Raw genomic sequence first — 26,100 nt, 5'->3', positions numbered from 1 at the left:
TCGGATCTTGCCAGGTATCTGTGACCTAGGTTGGCCACTATTGGAAATAGGATACTGGGCTTGATGGACCTTCGATATGTTCCAGTATAGCAATTCTTAAGTAAATACATAATTTCCCTGTCGGTGCTTCTGGAACCTGACATTGAATGGACATGAAGGTGCCATTTTCAGAATACAGTTTTGAGGTACAGACCGGTGGACAAAGTTGGTCGTTCCATCGATTGGGTCAATTATCCAGGTGGGATTATCCGATAAGGTACTCTTGTCCCCAGCTGCTACAGATTCTTCACCAATGAAGCTGAAAGACAAACAGATGATTGATTACTTTCAAAAGTACACTAGAGACATCTGTGTGCCTGATTCAGAACAGCACTTCACTGGGCAGAAACATTACAGAATGGGTTTAAGAGGGAGCTGTAGGGTGGAAGAGAGAAACCAATGAATGTTGCGTGCTGAACCAGAACAGAGGGAAGATGAGAAAAATTCAGAGAAATCTCTGGGTTTTGAAAAGAGAAAATAACCAGGATAGAAATCTGTAGCAAGAGGGGAAACAGAAAAAGCAATCGTCTGGAAGAGCTGGGCACTTCGGAACTTACTATGCTTTCTCCCCTCCCAAACTCTAAGGGTCTGATATACTAAGCCTTTTTGCACAAATTCCAAAAGGGGGAAAATCCTTTTAGTAGTTATTCGAGGCCTATGTACAAAATTGCTGATCAATAGGATTTACTGAAACCTAGTCTAAACACTACAGCTTGTGGTAGTTAAAACAAAAGGCCTAGCTTCATTCTCAAAAAGTCAACTTGTCTGTTTCTTAGCTCTGGAGTGCAATGTTATGATGGGGCCTATAGAACACCAGTGTGAACATGCACATTATGGGCCAGATTCATTAAATAGTGCTCAAATTAAGGTGCTGGGAAAAATAAGTGCTCAGCGCTATCCTATAAAAGGCATTCTGGGATGAATGCCCTTTACAGAACAGTGTGTAGTGACAATTGTCATGACTAAAAATAAGGTGCTGGAAACTAGATTTAAATCCTGACACACAAGTTGGGCGTGCACCCCTCCACCTCCCAAATTCTATAACACTGCATATTGTAGTAGTGTTACATCATTGTCCTTGCAAAGGCTTAAGGCCTAGATAGACCTGACACCATTTTACAGAATCAGTCTTTGTTGAGCCATAAGGAACTCTAATGAATCAGCTCTTTTGAAACAGATACTTTGGATTTTGCTGTGCTACACAGTTAAGCTTGAAAAGGTATGTAGAAGCAAGTTATAAGCATGATAATGACATCTTTCCTGCTTCTTTATCATCTTGGCTGGACATGCTGTATTAACCTTGGAAAAAGGTACATGAAGAAACCTATTCACTCTCCTTGGGACCCGTCCCTGATTGGGATAAATTCTGATTGGTCAGGTGGTCACCTGAGCATTTGAGGGATGAAGTGAAGAAAAATCAAAAAGTGAGAAAAAGGAGTTGGGGGATGAAGCACATCTCTAGAAAAAGGACTATTTATCAGTTATGTTAAAGGACTGATCTATGTGCTAAGCCAAAGGAAGGAAGAACTCTGCATCTGAGTATCTTTTGGACTGTTACCAGACTGATACCTGCTGTGTGCACTGAAATAACCTGGAATTGACTCGATCTAGTCTCAGTATTGGCTCACAATCAAGTCTGAAGTCAGAAGATTTTTACCTTTGTAACGCTGCTTGTACAACTGGAAAAAGGGTGAGGATGTGAAATCTCCTTCAGTTCTAGGATTAGTTAGTCACTGGCATTTTATTTGCTAAGGGTTGATTAATTCTGGAAAAAGTATTAAATTTAGCTAGAGAAAGTGGCTGTTTTATAGTTCTTATCAATAATTTTTTTCTGTCATATAACGTTAGGCTTTGTACATATTTCTTGTACAGTATTTACCGTATTTTCACGTAGATAACGCGCACCCGTGTAAAACGCGCACACGGGTATAGCACGTGAGAAACACACATTTATGTAAAGAAATTTTTATATACCAAGCTCACGGGTATACCGCGCATGCTGCCCCGACTCTCCTCTGGCTGCCCCGACTCTCCTTTCACCTGCCCCGACTTTCCGTCACTGCCCCGACTCTCCTCTGGCTGCCCCCCCCTTGAAGTCCTGTCCCCCTTTGAAGGTCTGCCTGTCCCCCCTTGAAGTCCTGTCCCCATCCTGAAAGCCTGATGCCCTCCCTCGACACCCGATTCATCATCCGGAAGGACCGCTCGCACCCCCACCCCGATGGACCGCTCGCACTCCCACCTGAAGAACCGCTCGCACCCCCACAGCCTCCCCCCTCTCCCCCATGGAGAAGCTGTCTACCTTGTTTCCGGATGCCAGTGAGCCCAGCTGCTTCCTCTACCGGCGGTCCCGCCCCTTCTCTGAGCCCTGCGCTACGCTGCTTCCTCTTCCGGCGGTCCCGCCCTTTCTCGGACGTCAGAGAAAGGGCGGGACCGCCGGAAGAGGAAGCAGCGCAGCAGGGCTCAGAGAAGGGGCAGGACCGCCGGCAGAGGAAGCAGCTGGGCTCACTGGCATCCGGAAACAAGGTAGACAGCTTCTCCATGGGGGAGGCTGTGGGGGTGCGAGCGGTCCTTCCGGATGATGAATCGGGCGTCGGGCGGGGTGGGAACTATGTAAAAAAATTTTATATAGCGCGCTCACGCATATAACGCGCAAGGTTATGCACGGTTTGTAAAATCATGTATAACGCGCGCGTTATATGCGTGAAAATACGGTACTTTAGTATTTTAGAAATATATTTGTGAATAATCATTAGAAGAATTTTAAACTATTTTTATAACTTGCATGCCAGATGTCTAATTTTGATATCCAGTAAAATAACTTATAATTGCTCTGTGCCAACCTTCTTTTAAATAAAGCAGCAATTATATAGAATCAGATGGACATTAGATGCAGTTAGTCCTATCTGAAACAAGTCTAGAACAATTGCTTTCTAAGTGATTTTTAACTGCTGGGAATGCACATGACCCTGCCATAGCCATGCCCCCTTCTGGTTTAAACATAACAGAATTTAGGTATGATGCTTTATCTTGTATATAGGCAGCTGTGTATGCAACTCCAGATTTGTACCAATTAACACCAATAAATTGATAGCAGCCAATTATTGGGTTAATTGTCCATTAACTAATTTAGTTACACAAGCAACTAAGGATTGCACCCAAATATGGACGACCTTTGTAGAATCCGAGGGTATATGTTTATGCGCAATCACTTTTGCCAGTCATAGAGCTGCTTTAAATGGTTGCACCTAGATTAAGAAGATATGCCCATAACTTTTAGAATACTATGGGGCTCAATCTAAACTTACACGTCTAAAAACCACCCAAATCGGCACTTGGACGACCTAAAAGACAGGTCATTCAAGTGCCGATATCAAATCTATTTTTTTTAGCCAACAGAACCCAGGAAAATACTAACTGAGAACAGTAAAAACACTCTGAACAGGAGGTTAAAAACAACAAACACATGGTAACAACTTTTGGAACACGTATAAAAACTGGAATCCTGCAGTTAGTGTCTCCACAGCTCACCAGCTAAGCCAGCTGAGCCATAGCCGCTGTTCTTATATCTCCCCAGCCCTAGAAAAATACTAGATCCCACAGAAAAATCTAAAATCGGCATGCAGTCGCTGCACAAAGACAGACAAGGTGGAGAACTATACCGGTCTACAGGCTAACAAAGAAAATTAGCAGGTAAGAACCTAATTTCTCCTTATGTATAGTTTGGAAGAACAGTATAGTTCTTATAAATGGGACGCACCAAAGCAGTACCCATTAAGGGTGGGAAACCCAAAGGGCCAACACCAGACTATGCTCACTGAACACCGCGTTCCGATGTGCTTGAACATCCACACAGTAGTGTCTGACAAAGGAATGCAGAGAAGACCAAAATGCAGCCTTGCAAATATCCACTGAAGGCACTAAAGAAGACTCAGCCCAAGAAGCTGCTTGACCCTGAGTGGAATGAGCCTTGAGAAATTCAGGAACAGGCTTTTTCTGAAGAAGATAAGCGAAAGCAATAGTCTCCTCGATCCAGCGCGCAATGATAGCCTTGGAAGCGCCATCATCACCCTTACGAGGACCCGCCAAAAGGACAAAGCTGATCCGATTTCCTGATCTCCTGGGTCCGCTGCACATAAACGCAAAGGACCCAACTGACATCCAACTGGCGCAACTGTTTCTGCTCAGAAGATCCCTCCCGACTACCCAACACTGACTACATGAAAAGAAGAAACTACCTTTGGAAGAAAGGAAGGAACAAGCCACAACAGAAACAGCTCCCTAGAGAACTTCAGGAACGCCACTATAAGAGTAAGGTCCTTCAATGTACAGGCACCAAAAGGCACTAAAAGGCTTAAGAGGAGGGCGCACCAGCACAGACAAGACCAGATTAAGATCCGAAGATGGAACAGACGATCGTACGGGAGGCTTGAACAACTTGGCCGTCCGCACAAAGCGAAGAACAACATCAGAAATGGCAGTCAAATGCTGACCTCGTAACAACCCACGAAAGGCTGATAAGGCCACAAAATGAACTCGGAGAGAAGACCAAGCCAGGCCCCTGTCCTGGCCATCCTGCAAGAATGTTAGGCAGGGAAGTGTGAAAGAGACCACTCCGTGCACAGCACACCACTCCTCAAATATACACCAAACCCGCACATAAGCCCGAAAAGTGGAAAGTCTCAGAGATCTCAAGAGGTTTGAGATCACTATCTGAATAGCCTTCTTACCTAGGTGGTCTCTTTCAAGAGCCAAGCCATAAGACAAAAGGGATCTGGATCGAACATTGGAATGGGGCCCTGAGACAGGTCAGTCAAGAGAGGCAGAGGGAGAGGATCCGCCACCAGATGCCTCTTCAGGTCCACGTACCACGGACGCCTCGGCCAATCAGGAGCCACCAGAATCATTAGACCTAGATATCGAACAATGCAGAGAAGAACTCTGCCCACTAATGGCCACGGAGGGAACACATACAACAGACCCTCCGTTGACCATGGTTGAACCAGAACATCCAGCCCCTCAGCTCGAGCGTCTCTGCGAGGACTGAAGAAGCAAGAGTGTTTTGGCATTGACGCTTGTGGCCATCAGGACCATGAGGGGCTGACCCCCAAGACTGCACTATCAGCTGAAAAGCTGCATGGCTAAGACACCTCTCTCCAGGATCTAGGGCATAACGACTCAGAAAGTCCGCCTACACATTCTCCACACCTGCAATGTGGGAGGCCGAGATGTCCTGATGATACTCTGCCCAGATAATAATCAGAGCCGCCTCCAGCTCTACCCGAGTGCTCTTTCTGCCCCCTGACGATTGACATAGGCCACTGCCGTGGCATTGTCTGAAAAGACCCCGGACTGACTTGCCCATCAGAAAAGACCAGAAGGCTAATAGCGCTAGATGAATGGCTCTGGTCTCTAGAACATAGATCAACCAGGACACCTCCTCTGTGGACCAGGTGCCCTGAGCTGAGTGACCTAGACACTGTGCTCCCCAACCGAGGAGACCGGCATCTGTGAGCAGCACCGTCCACTGCGGCTGATCCAGATTCACCCCAGCACTAGATGGGAGGTCTGCAGCGAGCCAAGCCCCTCAGAGGAACAGGATGACCCAGGCAGTGCCCCTGAAGTGACCACCTCCAAAGAAGAGCATACTGAATAGGACGCATATGGGCTCGAGCCCACCTCACTACATCTAGGGAAGCCACAATTGACCCCAAGACTTGGAGGAAATCCTGCACCCGAGGGCACCAGGATGCCATAAACAGGCAAATCTGAGATTGCAATTTGCTTACCCAAGCCTTTGGGAGGAAGACCTTCTCCAAGGAGGTGTCGAACAGAACTCCAAGATACTCCAGGTGCTGAGAGGGGAACAACCGACTCTTAGAAAGGTTGACAACCCATCCCAGCGACTGCAGAAAGTTTACCAACCGAACCGTGACCTGGGTGCTCTCCTGGAACGACTTTGCTCGAAACAACCAATCGTCCAGATAGGGATGAACCAGAATGCCCTCCTTGAAAGCACAGAACTGACAATGTTGCCCCAAAATCGCAAAACGCAGGAAACGATGATGGGTAGCCTGAATTGGAATGTGCAAGTAGGCCTCCGTCAGATTGAGAGAAGTCAGATACTCCCCTAGTTGAACTGCCAGAATGAGACCGCAGAGTTGCCATGCAGAAGGACGGAATGTGGAGAGCACTGTTGACCCCATTCAAATCTAAGATGGGCCGAAAGGACCCTTCTTTCTTTGGTGCCACAAAGTAAATAGAGTACCAATTTGTGCCCCACTCCTTAGAGGGAACCAGAACCACAGCGTGGAATGCCTCGCAGCGTGGATTACAATGAGCACTTTTCCCCTTGCAAAAGTGCTCATTGCTCTAGACGCGACCTAGCTAGAATAAAAGTGCCGATTAACAGAAAAAAAAACCCAACAGTAAAATACAGTACTTTTAAAGGGAAAGAGCCCTTTAGACCGGCACAGCCTCAGGATTGTTTTTTTTCCTTGTCAGAACAGGGAAGTGGAGAAAGGGGGTGGGGAGGGACCCAGCATGAAACCCGCTGGGTTTAACACACCTGAGGTCGGACAGATCCAGCATCCAAGCTCCGTCCAGCACTAAAAAGGAAACCAGGAGTCCTAAAACAAATTCTAACAGACCTTACAAAGGAAGCCAGATTTTTTCCTACCTCAACCTGCTGGAGACTGGAATGGTAGAGGGAGCCTCAGCTAATATACTACAGCAAGTTTTTGTCTCAGTCTCCACATGCTGGTCAAAGTGAGGTATAATACTCATTTGTAAGAACTATACCAGTCTACCAGGCAATACAGAATAGCCTGGACATCCAGATAGACGATTTAAAAAAAAAAATAAAAAAAATTATTGTAGATGTATTTTTTGAGAATGGGCATTTTCCCACTGCCGATTTTGGGCCTCTATCACTATACATCCCAATTGGACTTAAACATATGTTTTGATTATGCCCCTCCACATGTATAAGTGTTAACTTACTTTTGCTCCACCCATGTGGATGTCCACCTGCAACATATGTGTTAAGATGTGTGTACTAACAGAATAGTGCACAACTACACACTTATATGTTCGCTAGAATACCACCACTTAAGTGCACATGACACCTAATTTTAGGTGGCTTCTTATAGAACTACCTTCATAGTGTCTGTTCTGTATGCATTCCCAGATTCCCTATTTTGTTGCCTTTTTTCCCCCAATAGACTTTGTGAGCCCGTCACCAATCATGTATATTTTCATAAATCTCTAACCCACATGTCAAACTTCACTTATTTATTCTGTCTCCATATGATGCTCAAAGACTTATAAGACATAGCTTCCTAAACAAATTTAACAGTTGGGCTGGTGAAATATGAGGTCATTTTAAAGTGTTATTTTTTTTTTTTTAAAGGAGGATGAAATATAAAGAAGTCACAATAGCTAGAACTTGTTTTAAGGGTCAGCTATCCATGAACACTGGAAGTTTGTCATACTGTATCTTCCAAATGGCCGAAAGATGATTTATCTCCTGTGATGGATGTACAAACATGAATTACACAATACCTATGTGAAGGAAATTTCTCTCTTATTGAAGAAATAATCATGGCTTCTACTTTTTGATCAGTTTCTGTCACCAGGTCTGCTGGAGAACTCTTCACCATAATACGGGCTTCAATCTTCAGCGCATCACAGACTACCTGGAAAAGAAGTTATCAGCAATGTTTAAACAGCAACTGGCAAGCAGCAGAGAACATTTAACTACAGCATTCCAGCTGAAATTGGACTTTCCCTCCCCTCCCATCAAGTAATATATTATAAAGCAAACCTACGACTGAATGGCCATGCTGTCCAAAAGTGAAACTAACTTAAGACTCGTATTATGTGATTGTGATCACTAACCAGAAGAAATCTAAAAAAGACACACGTTGATTTTAGCTAACAAGCATGCACAAGCTAGTCTTAAGACTTTAAATACAAATAATGTAACCTTATAGAACAGCGGTCTCAAACACGTGGCCCATGGGCCGCATGCGGCCCCCCCAGGGACTATTTTGCGGCCCGCAATCTGTCCTCAACTAAAGCAGGGGTCTCCAATCTACTTCCCTTCCAACTGCCCTCCCCCAAGCCATCGCAATCGGGGAACAGGCCAGCGCCCGAGGTCAATTCTAACGTCGGGGAGTACGTTCCGGGCCAGCCAATCGCTGCCTGGCTGGCACAGAAGTCCCTCCCCGACGTTAGAATTGATGTCAGATGGCGAGTATTGGTCAGCCCCGCGCTGGGGAAGATAAACAGGGAGAGTTAAGACCTCGGGCGCTGGCCTGTTCCCCGATTGCGGTGGTGGTGGCCTGTTCCCCAATGGTAGTGGCTTGGGGGAGGGCAGGGAGAAGTAAGACCTCGGGCGCTGGCCTGTTCCCCAATTGCGGCGGTGGTGGCCTGTTCCCTCGTTGGTAGTGGCTTGGGGGAAGGCAGGGAGAAGTAAGACCTCGGGCGCAGGCCTGTTTCACGATGGTAGTGGCTTGGGGGAGGGCAGGGAGAAGTAAAGAAAGAAAGGGGGGACAGGGAGACAGAAAGAAAGAAGGGAGATGGGGAAAGGGTGAAAGAAATAAAAAGTTGGGGAAGGGACCAGGGGAAAGGAAGGAAGAAAGGAGGGAGAGAAAGGAAAGAAAGATGTCAGACCATGGAAATAGGCAGAAGAAGAGAGAGACAAAAGGGAAGGTAAGACATGGAAACGTAGATTTTGAAAAGAAAGCAGTTAATGCCAAAGATGGATGCAAGGCAGAAAGTGAAGATGGAGAGAAAACCAGTCAAAGGACAAGAAGACCCTGGAAACATAGTTAAATGCACAGAAAAATAAAGTCACCAGACAACAAAGGTAGGGAAAATGATTTTATTTTCAATATAGTGATTGAAATATGTCAGTTTTGAAAAAGGAAAGATATTAAACTTTTAAATGTGAGGGCTGCAGAAAAAATAGGGTACTTGGAGGGCCGCAGAAAAAATAGTTAATGACAATTTTGCATAAAGTAAAACTCTTTATAGTTTATAAATCTTTCCTTTAACTGTTAAGGGGAGGTTTGTCGCACCGGGCCTGTTGTCTGGAGGGGAGGGGGGGTGAGCATGGGTATTGGACACCAGCGCACTCATAGAGCTGCAGTTGCCAATTAATCTGCTAGCTTCCACTCAAGGTGTGAAAAATAACAAAAATATGGAAAATGAACACATAACGCATGGTTACCAAAGTACTTTTATTGCTTTTATTTTTCCATCATGAAACTCAAAAGATTAGGTGCGTTAGCGGGAGGTCGTTATAGTTGCCAAAATGCTGGCCTTCTGATAACGAGCTCAACTCGATACTTCAAAGCTCCCCATTATATACTTTAAGTCCAGTATGACATCATTGGCCATTTGGGCCAATCAAAACTAACAGAGGTGGTCTTCAAAGTTAGACAAAGAAAATTCCTCTACATGTTTAAAAGTTTCAGAAATCATATTTGTTTTGTTTACATTCATTTCTGAATATATATTAACATTTTATTACATATCCAATATTCTTTTTGTCCTTCTCAAAACTTATTTCAGACAGCCTGTTTAATATCAGGCAAGCTGTTGAAATGTTCTCAGCCTTATCCTGGAGGAGGGGTACTCCTTCCTCCTGCTTTGAACAACTAACAGTTTCATGTTACACCTAAAAACAGTGCTGAAAGCTGGTCAGCCTTAGAGGAAAAGGAGGGGCTGTTTCCCTCCTTTCTATGCTAGAGACTGCTACAGATCTCTGATTCTAATTATTTCCAGATGTTGTGCTCAGGCTTCCTTTAAATTTCTTTAGGTTGCAAATATATATAATATGTTTTTTTAAAAACCAATTATTTTGTTCAATACACATCCACACATTCAGGGGCCCTTCCATACATTCACAATTTCATTCACTATATGCCATTCATATTTAATACATGTTATATCTCAGTTTGGGATACGTAATCTAATATGCTCTTCCGAACCAGCCTAAGGCACATCTGGTATCAATTAGAACCACTAAGCTAGAAGAGGGAAAACTAAACAAAGACTAGGGATATAGGCTTAACACAAAATGGAGTACAGCCAAGCAGAAGATACAGAAAGACAGAGAACAAAATGGAGTCCATGTATATCCTGACTTCCTCTATGATCTAGCTTAATAGCAAAGTACATAAAAAGAATATTATTATGCTTTTCCTTAATATTAATCTGTAGTGTGTTTTTATGGCCTTGGTTACATCCATATTCAGATTTTTATTCACCAATTTTCCGTACGCTTCTATTGGGTGTGGCCTTAACTAACACATATGCTTGTATCTAACTAGAGTTACCCAGAATCATACGAAAAACAGACTCTTTTATAGAAAAATTCCATAAAATACTGCACTATCATGTCCTGACGTCCATTCCATTACCGTCCCATAGACATCACCCCCTACTGGCCACGAGCCACTACTCCTCAGGGGGGTGAAAGTGCCACGAAGGTAAGGGGCAGAGAGGAGGAAATGTGGGATGGAGAGGAAAAGACGCTAAAGAGAAATGGGGAAGAGAGAGTGGGGAGACGGACGCTGAAGGGAAATGGGGAAGAAAGAGTGGGGAGAAGGACGCTGAAGGGAAATGGGGAAGAGAGAGTGGGGAGAAGATGCTGGCAGGGAAGAAGACAGAGATGCCAGACTATGGGGGGAGCAGAGGGAAGAAGGGTGCCAGATCAATTTGGAAGGGGAGAGAAAGGGAGAGGCACAGTAACAGAGCAAATGGAAGACGCAGAGAGAAGAGAGACAGTGGATGGAAGGAATTGAATGATAAGATGAGGAAAGCGGAAACCAGACAAAGATAGAAAAAAAAATTATATTTCTTTTTCTTTTTTTTGCTTCAGGATAAAGTAGTATATTAGTTGTGTTGATAAAAATTTATAAACAAAGCCCTGCCAGCTGAACATCTCTTTCTCCAGTTCAGCATCCAAAACCCTAATTTATAAGGAAGGAATAAGCTAAATATTGCAGTACTGAGGTTTGTATGGATGCTGCGGGGATGGTGACGGGGCGCTGAATGGGATGGCGGTGATGGGGCGGCGGTGACGGGGCGGTGAAGGGGACGGTGGGCCGGGGACGGTGCAGTGACGGGGACAGATTTTTTTCCCCGTGTCATTCTCTAACAAGCAGCTCAGGTTAGGGTGGAGGTTTTTAGCCGATGAGGTGATTTTCCCTTTCTAGTATGCTTCTTGAGTTTTGTACCTCAGCATATGGGGATATGAGGCTTTTTCTTCCTTTAACAAAATTTCTTAATTGCATTGAGTGAGTTTTTTTAAACAGTGAGGACTACAGTCCTCTTGATTTTGAATTTTTCTTAAAATCAATAACTAGAAGAGAATATAATTGGGGGTAAACAGTGGGGTTCCCCAGGGGTCTGTGCTGGGACCGCTGCTTTTTAACATTTATCAATGATCTAGAGATGGGAATAATTAGTGACATAATTAAATTTGCTGATCACACAAAATTGTTAAATTTCAAGAGGATTGTGAAAAATTGAAAGAGGGCCTTGTGAGACTGGAAGATTGGGTATGAAAATGGCAGATGACATTTAATGTGAGCAAGTACAAAGTGATGAATGAGGGAAAGAGGATCCCGAACTATAACTACGTGATGCTGGGTTCTAGGTTAGGAGTCACTGCCCATGAAAAGGATCTAGGTGTCATTGTTCAGGATACGTTGAAACCCTCAGCTTAATATGCAGTGGTGGCTAAGAAAGCAAATAGAATTATCAGGAAAGGAATGGAAAACAAAGATGAAAATGTTATAATGCCCTTGTATCGCTCTATGGTACCGCCACAACTTGAATGCTGTATGCAGTTCTGGTTGCTGTATCTCAAAAAAAGATAACAGAATTAGAAAGGTACAGAGAAAGGTGACAAAAATGATCAAAGGTTTGGGATGACTTCCCTATGAGTAGAGGCTAAAGTAGCTAGAGCTCTTAAGCTTGGAGAAGAGAGAGCTCAGGAATGATACGATAGAGGTCTATAAAATACTGAGTGGAGTGGAAAGGGTAGATGCAAATCACTAGTTCACTCTTTCCAAAAATACTAGGACTAGGGGGCATGTGATGAATCATAGAAACATAAAGGCCAAATGGCCCTACCAGTCTGCCCATCTGCAATAACCATTATCTCTTCTTCTCTCTAAGATCTCACTGGTGCCTATCCCAGGCTTTCTTGAAATCAGACACAGTTTCTGTCTCCACCACCTCTACTGGAAGACTGTTCCATGCATCTACCCCCTTTCTGTAAAAAAGTATTTCCTTAGATAATTTCTGCGCCTACTAAGTAGTAGATTTAAAACAAACCAGAGAAAATATTTCTTCACACAATATGTAATTAAACTCTGGAATTCATTGCCAGAGAATATGATGAAATAAGTTAGCTTAGTGGGGTTTTAAAAAGGATTGTATAATTTCCTAAAAGAGAAGAAGTCCATTGGCCATTATTAAGATGGCTTGGGAAAATCCACTGCTTATTCCTAAGATAAGCAGCTTAAGATCTGTTTTACTAATTGGGATCTTGCCAGGTACTTGTGATATAGGTTGGCCACTGTTGGAAACAGGATACTAGGCTTGATGGACTTTTTGGTTTATCCCAGTATGGCAATTCTTATGTTGGATGGAGGCTCCGAGGGATAGCTTCGAACCTTGCCTTTCCTCTTAGGAGCCATTTCAAGGTCAAAAAACGGCAAAAAAATTTGAGGCAGAAATATTTTACTCAGATGAGTCTGAAGCACAGCTGAACTCGTCCGCTCAGATAAATACCATTTTGGATCCCCTAGCATCTTAACTAAGCCACACAGTTTGCTTTTCAGACATGAAAACAAATGAGATCCCTCAACATGGAACTCTTCCTTTAAAAATCAGACTGACGTAAGATTATCTCCCTTTTCAATGTTTAGTTAAAAAAAATGATTTTCATAAATGAACATAATTTACTTAATAGTTGTATTAATAGTGGGTAAGTCAAAGACAATACCTAATAAGCAAATAACTAATTTGCAATATTTGAGACTCCCTGTAACCCTGACTTGACTCACATTACGGCTTTTTAGTAAACTAATCTAAAATGGTGCAGTCAGTGCATTTCTCTTAACGGTTGGCAGCTCTTGTTTCTGAAGTCTACATATGCATGTGGAGGGGCATAATAAAAAAAAACGTCTAAGCCCCCTTTTGGCTTAAGGCCATAAACGTTGACAGTAGAAGCAGGGAAAATGTCCATTATCAAAAAAAACATCCAAAAAGAGGGGTTTTTTTTATAATGGCCTGCCTCTACGTTCAGATGTTTAAACGCCCAGACCACCACTACGTCTAAACTTACACCATATAATCAATCTAAAAAAAGCCTAAGTCCCAAACATCCAAAACAAGGGCTTTTAGGCGAAGGAGGGGCCAGTCCTTCGCCTAAAAGCTGGATTCTGTAACCGGTGTCTGTCAAAAAGAACACCAGTTACAGAATCCCCCCCACACCAGCAACAATTGGGCCAGGAGGGAGCCCAAGCCCTCTTGGCCCGGCAACCCCCTGGTGCCCAACAGCAATCGGGCCAGGAGGGAGCCTAAGCCCTCCTGGCCCAGCGACTCCCTGGTGCCCGACAGCGATCAGGCCAGGAGGGAGTTCAAGCCCTCCTGGCTTGGCCAAACCCCGGCCGATCCGATCAGGCCAGGAGGAAACTCAACTCCTCCTGCCAAGGCGACCCCTCCACACACTCGATCCGGGCAGGAGGGAGCCCAACCCCTCCTGCCAAGGTGACCTCCCTATCCTCCACTCCCAGTAAGATACGAGCAGGAGGGATCCCAGGCCCTCCTGCCCTTGACACACACCCCTCCCACGATCGCCCTCCATGAACCCCCGATCGGCCCCTCCACCCACCAACCCGCGAGACCCCCCTCCCCGCCGAACCCTAGACCCCCCCAATCGCCCTCCCCGTACTGTAAAATTTATCGGCTGGACGGACGGGTTCTAAGCCTCGAATGGCTGGTGTTATGGGTACTTAGACAATCAGGCTTTTTGATCGTCCAAGTACCTATTTAGGCCACTTTTTAGACTTTTTTTTTTATTATTATGAGCCCCATAATCACCTACAGTATACTGTTTGACTGCTGTATTCTTACATTGTGGTTTATATTTTAACTGCTCTCTGCCTAGAACTTGATGGTAAGCAGATTATACAGCAAAATTAAAGCAAGAAACTTATAAAAGCAATGCAAAGAAAATAATTTTCATTACATTACATTACATTAGTGATTTCTATTCCGCTTGTGCCTTGCGGTTCTAAGCGGATTACATTAGAAGATGGCTGGACATTTCCAGGCGATGACAATACAATTATTTGTATAACTTTACAAACTTTGCAAGCCTAACTTTACTTAACTTTTCGTACATAACTTTACATAACTTTACGTACATAACTTTACATAACTTTACGTGGAGTTACTTTGTGTTACTTTGTGTTACTTTGTGTTACTTTTGTGTGTGGGGGAGGGTGGGGGGGAAATAAAGGAAATTATAAACAGGACAGAGACCTCACTGGAGGGCTTCAGCGGGTCATTTTCCTTTCTTTGTCCCCAGACTTTTTTTTTTTTTGTAAATCTTTATTAACATTTCAAACTTTATAATGAAGAATCAGAAAAACTGTATGAAAATACTTTGTTATCATCACAAATATTACATTAAACAATTTTTTATCCCCTTCTTATCCTAATTATAAACAATAATATTATATATTATACTATCAATATAATAAAAAAATTAATTTTACTCTTCCAAATAAATATTCCACCCCCCACTCTCCCACCATGTGTAAAGGAATCTAATGAGAAAAAAGGAGAATCATAATTTTAATTATAACGTAATAAAATTAGTCAATGGACCCCATACCTCATTAAAGGACTTGCTAGTACCTATATGTTCTGCCATCATCCTTTCATATTTATACGTTGTACACACAGTTGCCCGCCAAAAATTGAAATTAATCCTATCATGATTTTTCCAATTATATGTAATCATTTGAACCCCTATTCCTGTTAAAATCTTTTAAGAGACCAGGAAGCCTTTATTACAGAAATGTAGAATTGCTACTTACCTCATCAGGGAACATCCATTTAAGTGCCCCAGAAACATGGAGTGCCTTTATTGAACATTGGGGAACATCTGAGTGGCAAATATTAGTGTGCATTTAAGAATTCCTACTTATACTTGCCATAGACCTGTATATTTAGACATCTCCATTTACAGCAGGCACGTAGGCAATGGAGGAAAGAATGGCCTAATGATTAGACTAAACTAAACTAAACCTTAGGCTTATATATTGGTACACACCCAACTGATGGGATTATCTGGATCAGTTCTCTCTCCTACATGAAACTCAATCCGGTTTTAGACTGTTATTCAGTACTGAGACAGTAATTGCGGCTATTTTAGACAATCTGCGCCTACTGTTTAGTAAGGGCCTTAATGCCCTGGTTATGCAATTCAATATGAGTTCTGCCTTTGATCTAGTAGACCACGGGAAACTGCTGCAATGCCTAAATGCCACTGGTATCAGGGACGAGGTGCTGAATTGGTTCCGTGGCTTCCTTATGTCCCGCACTTATCAAGTACATTTTAATTATGAACTTTCAGATACCTGGAGCAATCCATCCGGTGTGCCACAAGGGTCTCCGCTATCTCCATTGCTCTTCAACGTCTACATGTCCTCACTAGGCATGCAGCTAACCCAGTTAGGGATAAAACTAGTTAGTTATGCAGCTGATTTTACGATCATCATCCCATTCATTAATTCTATCTCTGAAACTATTCCTAAAGCTTCAGAAGCCATAAACGTGATGGAACACTGGATGACAACCTTTAGGCTCAAACTTAATTCAGAAAAGACAACTTTCTTCGTTGCTTCGCCACATCCCTTGACACCAAATCACCACCATGTATCAATAATCTTAATTACCCTATCCAACCTACCATAAAGATACTAGGTGTAACTTTGGATCAGTGCCTAACCATGAGAGACCAGGTGGACTCCTTGATCAGAAAGGGATTTTTCACTCTCTGGAAACTCAGATCCATTAAAGCTTATTTCGATACAGCGGCATTCGTACTGAGTCTACTTGACTACTGTAACATCACCTATTTAGCAATTTCCCAAAAGAACATGCAGCGTTTACAATTGATGCAAAATGCAGCGGTCAAACTGATCTTTGGGCTGAGGAAGTTTGACCACGTGACACCCTACTACCGGCAGCTGCATTGGCTGCCAATGGAGGCGCGCGTAAAGTTTAAATTTGCCTGCTTCTGCTTCAAAGCACTACACGGACTTGCCCCTAAATATATAACTGACCTTTTCGTCTTCTCAGCCAACAGACACAAGAGAAGCTCACATTCCAACTTCGTTTCCCCCCCAGTGAGAGGTTGTAAACTGAAAAAACACCATGAACATCTTCTCTCGCACCAAGCAGCATCATAGGGTAAAGACCTAGAACAATTGCTTTCGCCCACTACTTATGAGGAATTTAGGAAACGTCTGAAAACACACCTGTTCCTAAAGTATCTAGACAACTGATCCTCTCTTCTCGCTCCCCTCTATAGCGATTAACTTGTTCTATTGATCACTCTCTCCTCAAAAATGGATTTCCTGTCCTATTAACCCTCTTTCTTCCTCCCCTCTTAAAGTCAATCAATTTGTACCTTTGCTTAATCTTTGTAAATCGCATAGAACTTCACGGTATTGCGGTATATAAGCTGTTATTATTATTATTATATATTGCATCTTCTCTATAAAAATAGAGCTCAGCACGGTTTACAGAAATTAAAATAAATAAATACAATAGGAATCCTATATAATAAAAGCTTACCGACACATGCGCTGTTAAAACAGCATGATCCCTGCCGCTGTGGTGTGTGATCCGTGGCCGTGTTCCATTTTAGAACCCGGCGGCAGGGAACATTTTGGCCACTCCCCTCCTTCCGCCCTCACTCACCAACTGGAAGTGCAGGCAAGCTCTCTCCCTGCCTGCGTCCTCGGCAGGGAACACGCCTCCTGCCCTCGCTCACCGCTGCCGCCGCTGCTCCTCCTCTTCAGAGCAGCCTACGATGGTGGCTGGCTTTAAAGAACCTCGCAGGCCACTCTCCAACCTCAGTAGCATGTTCCCTCTGACGCACAGGATCGCGTTAGAGGAACGTGCTACCGAGTTGGAGAGCGGCCTGCGAGGTTCGCTAAAGCTGGCCACCACGATCACAGGGAGCTTTGAAGAAGAGCAGGCCAGAAGATGCCAGGATGGAGGGAGGGTAAGAAATGATCCTCTTGGGAGAGGGAAAGGGGGCTGCTTTGGGGGGAGGGGTGTGCTGGGGGGAGACAGAAATGGCCATGGAGAGATAGGGAGAGGGAAAGGGGGATACTTTGGGGCAGACAGCTTTGCTGGGGGGGGAGGAAGACAGAAGGACACAGACAGCGGCCAAGGAGAGAGAGAGATAAAGAAACACAGACAGACAGACACATCTATTCTAGCACCTGTTGATGTAACAGGCTTAAAGACTAGTTAGGAATAATATAGAGGGAAGCGAAGTTGACAATTTTGAGAAAAACCAAGTTTTCAAATGTTTTCGGTATAATTGGAAAGAGCCCAGATCACACAACTGGACAGGAAAATTGCAAGAGAATTGTGAAAAATTGCAAGAGGACCTTACAAGATTGGGAGACTGGGCATCCAAATAGCAGTTGCCATTTACTCCCCCCCTCCTTTTTCACCCAAAATTGCACATGCAAATTTGGGCACATGTCCAACTGTGCATGCCTTTTAACTGAGTAATGAACCGATAACTAATTGGGCACTAACAATTATTGCAGCTAATTGGCTCTGATTATTTGTGTGCATCTTTCTAAGCACTGTTCTATAAATATGTGCGCAACTGAAAAGAGGGTGTGGTTCAGGGGGTGTTATAAAGATGCGTGAAATATTACAGAATTTGGAGGATCTGGGCTAACTTATGCGCCAGGATTTAGACCAATTTCTGTAAATTCTCATGCCCAAAGCTGGGTGTGGATCCTGGCCAGGGTGGATAAAAGTGAATGATTTTTTAATTTAAAAAAATTGATTTACTGTAATATACAAAAAAAATATGCAATTAAGGGTGGCATTCTGAAAATATTGACAATATTGTGGACAAACCTAACCAGTCAAGGTTAACTGGACAGTACAGACTAGTGATGCCACACCATCAGCAAACCTTCTGCCCTTATTTAACCAGTTAAATTTTAATGAAGTTGGATAAATTGATTTGTTTCTTCCCACCAGCTGCAAATTTTAAATATCTGACAAATCACCGACAAAATAATTTTTATAGGTATACCTCTCCAGCCTTTCTTGCTATTTTAACTGCAAAGTCCATGCATTCTTGCCAAGGATCACACATTTTCTCCTAGAAAAACACAAAGAAAATGTTTTTTATACACAATTTCTTGCACAACTTAGCGTTAGTACAAATATCAAGCAGAAAGTACATTTCAGGCTGAATCTGCCATAATGTTACTCTGGTGAAAACCTTTATGGATAATAAGCTGCATAATACAGTATAAGCACGTAAAAAACTCAAGTTTGATAGAGGAATAGCCTAATGGTTAGTGTAGCATGCTTTGATCCTCGCAAACTGTTTGATTCCCCCTGCATCTCATTGTGAACTTGGGCAAATCACTTAACCCTCTACTGCCCCAGATATAAAAATATTTACATTTTAAGCCCACTAGAAACATAGAAACATGACGGCAGATAAAGGACAAATGGCCCATCTAGTCTGCCCTTCCACAGTAACCATTATCTCTTTCTCTCTCTGAGAGATCCCAAGTGCCTATCCCAGGCCCTGTTGAATTCAGACACAGTCTGTTTCCACCATCTCTTCCGGGAGACTTCTACGCATCAATCACACTTTCCGTAAAAGATTACTCCGGAGCCTATCACCTCTTAATGTCATCCTAGGCCTCTCATTGCAGTTTCCTTTCAAATGAAAGGCTCGACTCATGCACATTTATATTATGTAGGTACTAGTATTTTAGCCCGTTACATTAACGGGTGCTAGCTGTCTGTCTTTCTTTCCCCCTCCCCACTTCCCTGTGCAGCAGCCACAACAGCATTCCCTCCCCCTCCATGTCCCTGTGCAGCAGCATTTCCCCCTGCTGCACAGGGACACGGAGGGGGAGGGAATGCTGTTGTGGCTGCTGCACAGGGAAGTGGGGGGGGGGAAGAAAGACAGACAGCTTCCCTACATTACTTCCCTGTACAGCAGCAGCATTCCCTCTTCCCACACCACTTCCCTGTGCAGCAGTAGCATTTCCCTTACCCCCCCTTCCCTTCCCGCGGTCCCGACAAATCTGCCGATTCCAGTAGCATGTGCAGCACTCTACACACGCTGCTTCGGGGCCTTCTACTGCCCTGATTTACTCTGGCATGTCCCTGATGACATCATCAGAGATGCGGCAGAGCAAATCAGGGCAGTAGAAGGCCCCAAAGCAGTGTGTGTAGAGCGCTGCACACGCTGCTGGAGTTGGAACCGCGAAGAACGTAGCGGCTGGAGTGGTTTTTCGGAGCTTCCCATCCCTTCCCGCGAGCGTCGGAAGCCTTCTCTGACGCTGGTACGGCTGGTGAGAGGAGCCGAATATTGTGGAGAGTCCAGCGCTGGCGGCCAGTCCTGTTGGCAGTGTAGGTAGGTGCTGGGAAGAAGGCTGGGGACTCGCGCATGCGCACTCCTGTGGCCATAGACCTATAGATCATGGAAGCACGCAGTTAAGAGTGCGCATGCACAGCTAGGGTTTTATTATATAGATTTACATGACTATCATATCTCCCCTCTCCCGCCTTTCCTTTGTGTGTCTACTGTGTTTCCCTGAAAATAAGACATTGTCATTCATTTGGGGCCCAAAAAAGGCACTAGGTCTTATTTTCGGGGTATGCATATGATCATCTCTCCCTTCCTCTCAATCACCCCAATTCTTCCTCTTTCCTTTCTCTCCCCCCACATGTGCAGCATCTTTCCTCCCCTCTCTCCCTTCCATCCATCCCCCTGTGCAGCAGAAGTTTGACCAGATTCTATCCTTCCCACCCTCCCATCTCTTGGGCAGCAGAACCCTTGAGCCCCCCCCCCCTACTGCACAGCCGAACCCCTGCTGACCCTCCATCCTTCTTTCCCCATCGACCGAGAGCGAGCCCTACCTTCAACCGAAGCAGCGTCAGGCTGGCAGCACTCTAAACAGGCTGCTTTGGCCTTGTCCATTGGGGAATTCAATCTGCCGTGTTATTGCTAATATCATCAGTAATGCGGCAGAGTGAAATCCCCAACGGACAAGGCCAAGCAGCATGTTTAGAGTGCTGCCGGCCCAACGCTGCTTCAGTTGAAGGTAGGGCTCGCTCGCAGTCAGCGGGGAGGGAAGGATGGAGGGTCTGCAGGGGTTTGGCTGCACAGTGGGGGGGCCCGGGTTGAAGAGTTGCCGGTGAATCCCAGGACTAGGGTTTATTTTGGGGTAGGGCTTATTTTCGGAGAAACACAGTAGTAGCGCTAAAGAAATGATAATACCAGTAGTAGTGCTTGACTGTGAACCAATGAGGGATGCTGGGGATTATGAGTTTGCAGTCTGCATCCCTCTGCTAAACCCACATTTTAAATAATGAAAGACTATTTTATCTCTACGCAAAATAGTCTTTACACACACGGTCCACAGCTAATGAAAACTTAAAAGCCATAGTGCTTTTACGAGTGTGGCACAAAATCAGCCGCTGGAGTGTCAGCCAACATAACTCCACAGAAAGGCTAATTCCTAAGAAGTTTATCATCCCAAATTTACAGACAAATTCCTGCTAAAATTTGGTTTAAAAAGCATCTGGAGCACAAGTTACCCAAAAAACTATTATACAAAATTGTAACAGCACTATATGCAATCACAGTACAAAAAAAGAATGCAAAGAGTAGGCCTCCTCTCCTCCCCCACCTTATAATCCCTGGCAGTCTAGTGCTGTAGTCTGGGCAGGAGCAATGTCCTAATCATGGCATCCAGTTCGACAGCAGAGGAATGGACAGGATCAAATAGGGACTGCTGCTGCCCAAACTACACCCCAGAGGACCACAGATTGTAAAATAGGCCCAGGGTGGTTTACAGGTGGGACAGAAAGGGATAAAAGGAGGGAGACAAATGGGCAAAACACATGTTTTCATCTTTCACTGAAACAATTTTTACTGAAACCAAAAACATTGCCTAAAATTTAAAATACATTTTCAGCCAAAACCGAAACCATGCAGAAAAATGATTTGGGGCCTATTTCAGTGCCACAGCCAAAACCAAAATTCAGTCAGCCTCTAATTTTAGCAAAGGTCAGGCGTGTGTGTGTGTGTGTGTGTGTGTGTGTGGTGGGGGGGAGGGAGGAAGAGTGCGGTTCTGAGTGAAATGCAGATCCTCCAGATCCTCAGTGTGCATACAGCGAGACATTTTAGAAGACAGTATAGGGGCTCACTGAATACCACATATTAAACTTATCATTAAGCATGCCACAGTCCAATTATTATATGGGAACTGAAAGGGTCCAGCTTTCTCTGCTGCACTCTCACTGATCTGCTGGATGCAGGGGAGGTATAGAGGGAAGGGAAGGCTCAGCAATTAATTTCATTTATAAATTTAAATATCCACTTTTCTAAGGAAAACCCATGTTTGACAGATTACAGTTAAAATACATGTGGGAGGGAGATAATCACCCTATGCACGGGTGCAAATTCTGCCTTTTTATGCATGCTACCACTAGTGGAGTGTAATTAATCTCCCAATAAATGCCAAAAAATAATGTACAAATACTACTTTAGTTGTTGCTAAATGCGCCCTCATTTCTAACAGGAATAAATAGTACTAAGCTCTCTGCCAATGAGAAGACACCGTCCATCTAGATCGCAGTTATTGCACAAAAAATGAACGAGACCAATTCAGTTTCCCAACAGCTAATTAAGATCAGCACTACAAGTCATGCAAGTTATTTAAGACCCCTTTTACAAAGCCACAATAGCAACTCCTGTGACAAATGTGACAGCACATTCAGAGCCCTTTTCACAAAGCCACAGTAGCAAGTCTCCACACGACAAGTATGACACAGCCCACAGGAACTGAATGGGGCTGTATCACATTTACCACACAGGAATCGCAACCACAGCTTTGTAAAAGGGGCCCCTCAATTCCTATGGCCTGCATTGAATTTGCAGCACTGGGACTCACTGCCGTGGCTTTGTAAAAGGGGCCCTTAATCTTCTCCTTGTGATCTTGGACAAGTCACTTAACCTTCCACTGCCTCAGGTACAAAATTAGATTGCAAGCCCTTGGGGGACAGGAAAATACCTTGAGTACCTGAATGTAAGTCACCTTGAGCTACTTCTAAAAGCGAGCAAAAAGCCAACTAATTATATAGAGCTTCGGGAATTATTGGCATGCCTCTCTTCATTATAGGAAAATCATCAGAAGCCTTATTATCATCAGCCATAATTATGCAACAAAAGCCACGTCGCCAGGGGGACACAGACTAGAATGAAATAAGACCTAGCTCACCATACTACCTGAACAACTAGTTCCCAAATCCAACGTGTGGCTCTTCCTGCAGCTACTCTCCCTTCCCTTCTACAATTCTCCCCCGCCTGTGTGCTATAACACCTCCCATCCCCGGCTTGCAGACACAACCAATAATACAAGTCTACACATTTAATCTTTCAACCAATCAGAATACTGCTTTTATAGTAACTTGAGTGAGCAGGTTGGCTCGGCTGATTGGCCAAACGCTTTATCACCTAGCTGATTCAGCTTCGCATAACTTTATTTGTAAGACAATGCAACGGAGAGATATGCACGTAGCTAATGCTTATTAAAACAAAACAAAGATGAATGCAGGCTAATAGAGAGCAGCCATTATGTACACTCTGTAAATTTCTTGCACATGATTCTCTCATAAGGGCTGATTTATTTCCTCTGACATGAAATCCACCGCTCCCCTCGACTCCAGGGCAAGATTAAGGTACACAGTATATGCAATTTTAGGCAAGTATGCATAAAGCGAAGAGTGCTTTTTTATTCCCTTTCTTTTTTAAATCTCAGAATTCTTTATTGAATTTCTAATTAAAGAAAGAAACGCCATGACATAAAATTATTAGCACAATTATTGGCGAATTACGGTAGCTTTGTCTCAACAAATTAGTACTGTACACATATGCGGATCGGGATAAAACCCGGATATTTATATGTCTTAACATATCTCCGTTTCAACATATAACGCACAGATTAAATTTTACCAAAACCACAAAATTTCAATATCTCATACTTTTGAACCATACTAATCCCCCTCCTCCCTTTAAAGAGAGGCGCTTAAACTAAAGACTAAAATAATGTTGAAATCAAGTCTTGCACAATCTGTTGTAGCTGACATAAGAATGAACGACAGTACAATATTATTTAATGAGATCTAAATAAGTGATCTAACAGAGATTCATTTTTTAAAACTCCTATGTTATTTCAAAATGAGAAATGGCATGAATTTTTGGTTCCAAAAAGTTTGTATTTGTGGACACTCCCACGACATGTGGATAAACACTAGCACACCTTAGTAAAAGGAGCCCTAAGGCTGAACAAACTTCCAGTTTTATTTTGGATACGAGACATCCACCACTATGGAGATAGTCAACTGACAACACAGGATTGTGAACTGAGTAATTAGTGTCACATTAATAGAAGATGTAGCGAGTTTATGATACCTTTTCGCGAATAGAGAACCAGGCTGATTGTCCAAATGTTACCTCATATATCCACCTGTTGGATATAAAGAATAACATTTCCAAAGCTATCTTTGCAATATGTGAGTGAACTTATTGCTGAAATGCCTTATTTCATCCTCCTAAACAGACTTGAAATGCTTGGAACACTGGAAAGCAGGGTTGCAGTATCTGGTACACCACCATAGGAAAGACAATGTCATAGCAGGCCTTTCCCCCTTCCCCAAAAGACATATGCCCTGAAATTCTGTAAAGGTGACCCAAAGTTAGGTGCTCAAGTTTGCCCACATTTTATCAGATATGTGCATAAACTAATTGGCTGAATTAGTGCTAATTATCAATAAATGGTTTTAATAATCTAATCAGCAATCATAACATATCATATCACAACCCCACTTGAACAAATTCCCACTAACACAATTTTGGACAAATAGTTGGCCACAGCTTTAACACTTCTAAATAATAACAATTTGACAACCTCCCCCCCCCCCCCCCCCCGAAAAATAACTTAACCCTTTTTCCAGGCCGGCCAATTACTAACAATCTTCATGGGCAGCTTGTCAGTGAAGACTTACCTGCCCTGTAATTCACAAGATTGTATTCATATTCAATATATACAATATTTCTTCCCCTCCCCCATGAGACCTGCAGTGTCGCCCAGCCTCACCACTACTTGTAGCGTTATCGCACATAAGTATTCCACACCCACGATTCATTCAATACTTTAAACCACACTGAATGGCCACCTGGAATAACACCATTTCCACAGCTGTGACCCCCTCCACCCAATACCTCACTATACCACCCAAACTACCCTAAACACTAAACACCAACACCCCCCAAAAAAACAAAACAAGTAAAAGGAACAATAGGCAGAAAGGGTGGACAATATTGCTAACTCCCCAAACTTCTCCTATACCCTCAAAACTACCCCTGTCTTTCCACACCAACCAAACACGGTGACAGGACTAAATCGCGCGAGACAACAGCGCGCCGACAACTGAGCACAAGGTTGACGGCGCGCCGAAGAAAAGCACTATTTTAAAGGGCTCCGACGGGGGGCATGGGGGGAACCCCCCCACTTTACTTAACAGACATCATGCTGGCGTTGTGGGGGGTTTGGGGGGTTGTAACCCCCCACATTATACTTAAAACTGAACTTTTTCCCTAAAAAACAGGCAAAAAGTTCGGTTTCAAGTATAATGAGGGGGGTTACAACCCCCCAAACCCCCCACAACACCAGCTCGATGTCTGTTAAGTAAAATAGGGGGGTTCCCCCCACCACACCCCCCGTCGGAGCCCTTTAAAATAGTGCTTTTCTTCGGCGTGCCGTCAACCTTGCGCTCAGTTCGTTGTCTCGCGCAATTTAGTCCTGTCACCAAACTAAGGTGTTCGTAGAGGCATACTTCTGGTTTGTTTTTCCTGAAAATGTCTGGGTATCTTGGTAAGATGTAGCCCTATATGTTATTGAAGAATCTGTAGGTTGTATTTTTGTGTGTGTGTGCTTTGATATTGTTTTAAGAGTTATATGTATTATTATTTGTTTCTGCTTTATGTATGTTTATATGGAAACTGTTGTGACTCCAGGCGTTATACAAATCTTTTTAAATAAATAAATCCAGATAGTCCCACTGAATATACATGATGTTTTAAATACCACAATCAGTGGGGAGGGGGAGGGGGGTTAATGCATGGTAGAGGATAGTCCTAAAAATTTCACATAACTTTGACATATTTAGCAAATAATTTGCTAGAAGGCTGTGAACGGCTATAGCACATTCTACCTTTAAAAGAGCCATATCTAGTGTAACAATTGCTGCAGATTTAGAAAATGAACACAGCCTAACATTTTCAACAGAGACATATTTGTGCAAAACAAAAGTTCTTCACATAGTAACAGTATATGTTCCCTCTTCCCTTTTACAATCAAGGTCAGTGGTTTTCAAATCTAGTTCCCAATAACCCTCAGCAGATTTCCAGGATAAACCAATCAGCCTTGCTTTTAAACCAAATCTGTACAAAAACTGAACAATGACAATTTGTTGCCATATCCTGGGGGAAAAAAAAAAAACAACAGAAATTTGAGGAGTGTTTCATTGGGTCAGGAAACTGCTGCTTTTTCTATTGTTACTATGCTACTAAACATCATTAAAAATGTGAATTGTTACTAGAAATCTTGACTGAAGCACTCCTGCTTCTTCGTCTTTCTGGGTGATATGTCCCAATAAATGTATTATCACCGA

At 43.5% G+C, this 26,100-nt stretch overlaps 1 protein-coding gene across 2 annotated transcripts in view; it reads right to left on the bottom strand.

Annotated features, from left to right (window-relative positions):
• Positions 1–22,781, bottom strand: part of IMPA1 (inositol monophosphatase 1) — a 32,798-nt gene extending 10,017 nt beyond the window's left edge. The window contains exons 1-4 of one of the 2 annotated variants that reach the window (XM_033935177.1): positions 22,655–22,781; positions 18,428–18,496; positions 7,600–7,733; positions 194–298 (exon numbers count right to left, since the gene is read on the bottom strand). In XM_033935177.1, coding sequence (XP_033791068.1) covers positions 194–298; positions 7,600–7,733; positions 18,428–18,490 — 302 coding nt within the window. In that variant the 5' untranslated portion in view covers positions 18,491–18,496; positions 22,655–22,781. Of the gene's footprint in view, positions 1–193; positions 299–7,599; positions 7,734–18,427; positions 18,497–22,646 lie in introns of both variants that reach the window. The other variant, XM_033935176.1, reaches the window with a different exon arrangement.
• Between the last annotated feature and the right edge of the window lie 3,319 nt (positions 22,782–26,100).

The sequence above is a fragment of the Geotrypetes seraphini genome, chromosome 2, assembly GCF_902459505.1.
Source record: "Geotrypetes seraphini chromosome 2, aGeoSer1.1, whole genome shotgun sequence".
In the NCBI taxonomy this organism is placed as follows: domain Eukaryota; kingdom Metazoa; phylum Chordata; class Amphibia; order Gymnophiona; family Dermophiidae; genus Geotrypetes; species Geotrypetes seraphini.
Note: the sequence above shows the minus strand (reverse complement) of the source record. Positions and strands in the feature narration are given on the sequence as shown.